This window comes from Parambassis ranga, chromosome 24 (genome assembly GCF_900634625.1).
Source record: "Parambassis ranga chromosome 24, fParRan2.1, whole genome shotgun sequence".
In the NCBI taxonomy this organism is placed as follows: domain Eukaryota; kingdom Metazoa; phylum Chordata; class Actinopteri; family Ambassidae; genus Parambassis; species Parambassis ranga.
The window spans coordinates 2474913-2481299 of NC_041043.1; the positions used below are offsets into that span (position 1 = coordinate 2474913).

The 6387-nt window shown below is 42.4% G+C and overlaps 1 protein-coding gene across 1 annotated transcript; it reads right to left on the reverse strand.

The window, feature by feature from the left end:
* Nucleotides 1-167: 167 nt before the first annotated feature.
* Nucleotides 168-5725, reverse strand: sytl3 (synaptotagmin-like 3). The gene is made up of 12 exons (XM_028397325.1): nucleotides 5557-5725; nucleotides 5061-5273; nucleotides 4604-4671; nucleotides 4372-4423; nucleotides 4219-4285; nucleotides 4056-4128; nucleotides 3601-3728; nucleotides 2997-3119; nucleotides 2690-2853; nucleotides 2506-2602; nucleotides 2255-2425; nucleotides 168-1431 (listed from the first exon to the last, which is right to left on the reverse strand). The coding sequence occupies exons 1-12, from the start codon at nucleotides 5652-5654 to the stop codon at nucleotides 1393-1395; spliced, it is 1293 nt and encodes a 430-aa protein (XP_028253126.1). The 5' UTR covers nucleotides 5655-5725; the 3' UTR covers nucleotides 168-1392.
* Nucleotides 5726-6387: the final 662 nt, after the last annotated feature.

Below are 6387 nucleotides of genomic sequence, written 5' to 3' on the forward strand. Positions count from 1 at the left end.
TGCCTGTACTCCTTGGGCTAATTTTAAGATACGGAACAAGGTAAATCTTCACCATCAGGGGGTTAACATTCTGACACAAACCAACACACAGGTGTACCCACTATTGAATACAAGAGCCGTGTTTGTGCTTCATACCTTTAATTCATTTTGACCAATAAATAGTTCTGTTCATACAAATACATACAAATTCAACAGTTCATACAAATACAACCATGATGTGAATCTACATATATATTTATAAATACTGCTAAAGTGCTGAAGAGTCTTTTTGGAATTTAAATAAAGGGAAAAAATAAATAAACAGTATGTTGGTGGATGTAGTCACATTTTCCTCCCAAAGACCTGCAGGTTGACGTCATGCTTTTTGTTGGGCTTGAAGTTGCCATAGTAACATAATTCCAGGTCAGTGACATCAACAGCAAAAGCAGAGACTGAGCGAGCCTTTCACACGGTGCTTCAAGTGAGACAAGAAAGAGACTCATTGTGCAGAAGGAAACACTGAAGAGTCTGGTCAGGCCTGCAGGCCTCACTCTGACCACTTCCTGTCACAGGCGGAGCCGGTGTGGCTCCAAATGTCATTAGTCCGACATATTAGCTCTGTGTTCTTTTCCACTAATTTCATTTGCACGGATGTTGGAGTCTCCTCTGACAGAAGAACATCACATTAAGGAGGAAACTGAGAGCAGCAGAGAAGAATCTCACTGAAGCAGCAGCTCTTCAAAAACTCAGCAGCAACACACTCGGATACACACTAATGTGTTTCTAATCAACTCCTACTGTGAAGCACTCATATTGTTTCTAGTTTATCATTAAGATTTTGCACGTACTCCAGAACAGAGAATAAAAGAGGTGAACGGCACAGATGGTCTGATCACTTGAGCTCTGACACTAATGACCGTTATGATGACATCATTTGCATAATGTTTGGATGTGTTGTGTTTCTAAGTATGGATTTTCTCATATTTTAACACTCTTACAACAAACTGCAACATTGTGTCTAATCAAATTAGCAGTTTTCACAGAGATTTAGCTTAGCTTAGCATGAAGAAGAAAGAACAAATAACTAATTCTTTAAATAATATGCCTTGATTGTTATTCATCCTTCCGTTATTTCTGAAGAACAGACCGTTGCCATGGATACCATACTGTAAATATTGTAACACATCAATTTAAATTTGCTACAGTGTCCTGATCACAGCACACTGCGTCCCTTTGTTATTACACAGACTGATAAATACTTGATCACATTCCATTAAAATAGCTTTACAGAAAGAGTTGATTGTTTATACTGCATAAGCAAGTGTCAGAGGTTCATGTGTTACCATGGAATAAATAATCAGATCTCTGCTGATGTTAGAGAGGGAGGGCGGGGTCAGTCCCACAGGTTCAGGTTCAGTCAGACGAGTAGTGACCAGTGAAACCATCACACACCTAAAGAAAAAAAACACAAACAGCTGTATGAACACACCCTCACACAATTTAAACACTTAGGCTCTTATAGTCCATGGGCCAGGTATGGTATGGTATGGTATGGTATAGTCTGATATGGTATGGTAACCCCATTGAAATCACAGCTACATTATTGTAATCAGCTGTTAAAGTTACCATCCCCCGATACAAAATAAATGCATTTTTGGCCCATGGACCATTATAACACATTTGTAAACACACACACCAAAACCCACACAGCACGCCTCACAGGCTTGTTGGGCGCTCAGACAAAGAGACAAATGTCCATAAAGAGGTGTATTTACACTCTGACGCAGGTGTTCTGATCAGTGTTTGCATTAATGGGGAGTTGTTTGACACCTTTGATAAGGACAGTTAGCCGCCTGTTTCTCTGAATAAAATGAATGAAGTCTTCGTCTGTGCAGCTTTTTTTTGTGTGTGTGTATGTGTGTCAATAGCGGCACATAAAACCACCTAGGAAAGGTGTCCTCCTCACATCCGTATCAATAATCAGGCCCGAATCCAAGACAAGAGAATATAATACAGACTTTAATTAAATCTAATATTATATCAATTAAATTGATTCTTAGTGAGCTGATCTGCAGACTATCAGTCTGACTGTTGAAGCCTCAGTCCTGCTCTGAACTGCCCCCTTCTGGACCCTCTTGTTACAAACATACTAGGAAATATGAATACATGTCATAATCATGGCAACAGAACATATTCTGAATGAAATGTGTAGTTAAAAAGGGCTCTAAAAGCAGTTTATGATAAGAGCAAGATGATGCTTGCTGTTGTGTCTCACCTTGGGACACAGTGGATACCAGTTGAAGCCCTCGGACGCTTTGTCCTCAACTGTCCAGCCGTCCAGTGGGATGAGCACCTCACCAAGAAACACTTTTTTTTTCAGGGTTCCTGAATGCCATACAGAGGCCTGCAGTCTCTTTCCAAACAGCAGGTGGCGCTCTATGTCATACTGACAAAAATCAGATGAGGACATTAGGTCAGACAACATATAACAGGAGCAGCTGAGGCTGATAGAGGTCCTCTTTTTACCTTCAAGACTTCATTATAAACGGGACTGGTGGTGTTCCTCTTCCCAGACGTCTTCATTTTGCCGCTCTTGTCTGGCAGCACGTGCAGTTTGACACATCTACACATGGAAATAAAAACGCTGAAGCTAAAGTGCTGATGCAGAACCACATGACAAATATGAGCATTTGTATTAAGTGGTCCTCACGGGTGACACTTCCTCCTCTTGCTGTCCCCATACGAGAGGTTTCTGCAGGAGCCGACGGTGATCTCCAGACAGGACGTGTAGGTGTTGTAGGTCAGAGCGAGCTCCAGCTCTCCACTCACTGTGACAGTGTCAGAGAGGTCTGTGCCTATGCTGCTGGTGCTGCCCTGAGGGAACAAACACACAGTTCAATGCTATTAAAGCACCATGAGAGGCAGATGTAGGTTAGAGATCATAATCTCTGATCTGATATTTTAAACACAGGATGCTGCTTGGGGACTTTTTGCTCTCATTATCAGCTCTGACTCACTCTCTTTCCTCCAGAGTACTCAGAACTGAAGGAGGTGTCTTCCTCTGCTCCGGTGGAGGAGCCCTCCTGGTCGCTGTCTTTGCTCCTCTTGAACAGGTTCGGCAGACTTGGGACTTTAAAGAGCTGCAAACCAACAAAAAAACAAACAAAACAGATGGATGATCTTTGTGTTCACTCAATGATAACATCACAATCATCACAAAGATCTGGATCAGTTTGATTAATAATGTAAAAAAAATAAAGCTGTCACATTGCTGGCATTGTAGGAGCACCGCACAAAGTGACACATGAAGCTGCTGCTTTTATTTCTTCTCATCACCAGTAGGAGTCGCTACAGATCAGGAGTGTGTGTGAAAATGTTCAAACCCAATTATGAGTTATATTCTACTCTCTGAGTGTGTTTACTTCTACTCCAGAAGACATTTTTTAAACCAAACAGCACACGAGCATCAACACCATGAGGTGACACACAGACTGATGGAGGACTGCACTTGTCTCTGTGCCTCTCTATCCATCCCAGAATCTTTCTGCATGTACGCAAAGCTCTGACAGCAGCTGCAGACGAGTAACTGATGCTGAGGTCAGACAGTCAGGACAGACTTACCCTGCTGCACTTGTTGATGTCGGTGTCAGAGAGGCTCTTCTGGGCCACACAGGAGAAGTCTGACCCACTGCGGCTGCTGGCGACGGTCAGCAGGTCGTCTCGCACGTCGTTCTGAGAGTTGGAAATCTCTGCAATGAAGAAAGTCACATACTCAAAATCCTGGGACAGCAGGCCTATGGAAACGTTTGCTGAAACTGCTGCTTGGTACAAATCTTATGCAGCTTGTGCTGATGCAGTATAGGTCTGATGAGGTCAGAGAGGGTGTATTATTTCAGGCAAATTTCCCATGTGGTTTCTACAGTGCGTAAATTCAACTGCTCATCAATGCAGAAATCAGAGAGAGCTGTGATAACATCCACAGGAAGTGATGCTATACAGGCATGCTGAGGCAACAGTTTCACACAGAGCTGCACCAGATGATTCCTCGTGCGTTAGTGTTGTAAATGTGCACTCACTTCTAATGTGGCTCGTGAAGGAAACCATCAGATTTTCAACAGATTTGGTAAAAGGCTTGGAGTTTTTCAAGTCCTGCAAGTACAAACACAAAAAGGAAAACACTCAGTTTACACGTTGGAACATTTATTGTGAAATAATGCTGCACAATGTGCCACTTCTTACCATGGATCTGTTCAGAAACTGATGGTCCAAGTGTGGTGGAGGAGTGGGAGGCACAACTGATATGTGACTGTGGAAAATATAGAAAAAGGAATTCACATACAGTGAATCAAAGCTGTTAAACACTTCAACTCGACATGTAAATAATAATGGTACCTCAGCACGTTGTAGGTCCTTAACAGGTTCTCCCCAACGGTCTCATATTTGTCTGTAAAGAACATGAATTATGAAAGAGGAAGTGGGAGGAGTTACACACACAATACACTGAGTATGAATGAATGTAAAACCAGAATCCATATTTTATTTACCAGTCTGGTTATAGGAGCGTGAGTAAATAATTGATAATGATGAATATAAAATTAGACAGCTGTAGTGTTTATACACCAACCTGTGATCACAGGAAATTTCTTCGCTTTTTCCTCCAAAAACCACTCTCCTGTCCGGAACTTCACCTCCCTGTGGAGAGCAGACACACATCAACCACACTGTCAGACTGTTCTGATACAGATATTTAAAGCCATAATAGACTAAAAGCTGCAGTGAGTCATTCAAAAGACTCCAGAGATATTTGTTATTAGATTTAGGTTGGTCATCTTTTATGAATGGCTGTGATTATAATTATTGTTCTGGGTTTTTTGTATTATGTTTGACATTCAACCGCTGTCATAATCGACAGGTTATGATGCAGCGGTTTTACTGAAGTTTAAAGGCTGTGAAAGTGAGAGTGTGACTATTAGTGTGAGTGGTCATATTACGTCATTTACTGTTCTTCACACACACACACAGACACACACACACACACAGTCATTCAGTGCAGTGATCTAAGTCACAGTCACACACTCTACCTGTAGGCGTGGCAAACGGTGCATTTCCAGTCCAGCCCTCCCACCACTCTGCACTTGCTGCAGATGCGGTGGCTGCAGCCACGGCAGACTGCACCTGAGTTCCAGAACTTTCCCAGGGGCCTCTGGCAGCGGGCGCAGGTCCGCTCACCGTACTGCCGGGCGAAACTCTTTGCTCCCTTCCTCCGGAGCTCCTGCAGCTCGTACTTCATCCTTCTAAAGGGAGAGGAGATGGAGAGTAATGGATGCCCTTAGATGCCAGAGCTGATTCTAAGTCAAGTTCAAATGTAATAAAACATCCTTCAAAGGGTTAAGAAGCAGCAAAGCAGCATTACTTACTAAGACAATGTCTTTAAAAAGCTTATAGCAAGATTTTAATTTTAAAAAATGAAAAAAGAACAGAAACTTTCTGAAACCACTGAAATATCTATACAAAAATTACAAATGACACCAATCTTAACCCAAAACATTAAATGACAAATCTCCCTATGGGGATTACCTGACTCTGTCCTCTTCTATTATCCTCAGCTGTTTGTCTCTCTGCAGCACCTCTAGGATTCTGTCTCTGTCCAGAGCTTGAAGCAAACTTAGATCCATCTCTGAAGGATGTTCTGTCACTGTTCCTCTTCTCTGTTTGTGTGTCTGTCCTCCTCTGCTTCACTGTTTTGTCTCTGTGTCTCCTCCTCCTGCCCGCCCCCTTCACTCAGACCTCCTCTTCAGTTTTCTGCACTTACAAAAAAAAGTAGGGTTAAAAAGGTTATTCTAGAGCCTCATTCTCCTGATTGTGATCTCTATGGATTCTCCGCCTGCGTCAGAGCCCCCCCCTGAGCTCTGAATGTAGTGTTTCCTCTTGGATGATTACATGATTACAACAGATGGGGAAATACCCTCTCCTGTAAAGAGCTACATATTTAGTTTCATTGTTACCTCGGCCTCACTGCTCCTGTCCTCAGTGTTAAGCCTCTCTCCTGACAAACCACCACCGCTGCTTCCTCAGCTGCAGGAAGAGCAAAACAAACCAAATGCCAGCCCCCTGCATTATTGATGGCTGTGTCCTAGTTTAGTTTTTTCCTTTTTTTAATGCGGGTCAGTAAATTGATTTAACCTGTTAAGGAGCAGAGGTTCATGTTTAGAGCTTTATTTTAAAAAAGTAAAGATATAGTGGCATTGTGCACCCAATTACATGATATTTAGACAACTTTCTGGTGTTTTGATGTATGAAGCAAACAAATGGTAGGTTCAGCTTGGTACTGCAAGCCTGGATCTATGTGCAACTTTAGGGGAGGGCTTCATGCTAAGCTGCTGGCTGTAGCTTCATAACTATTGTGCA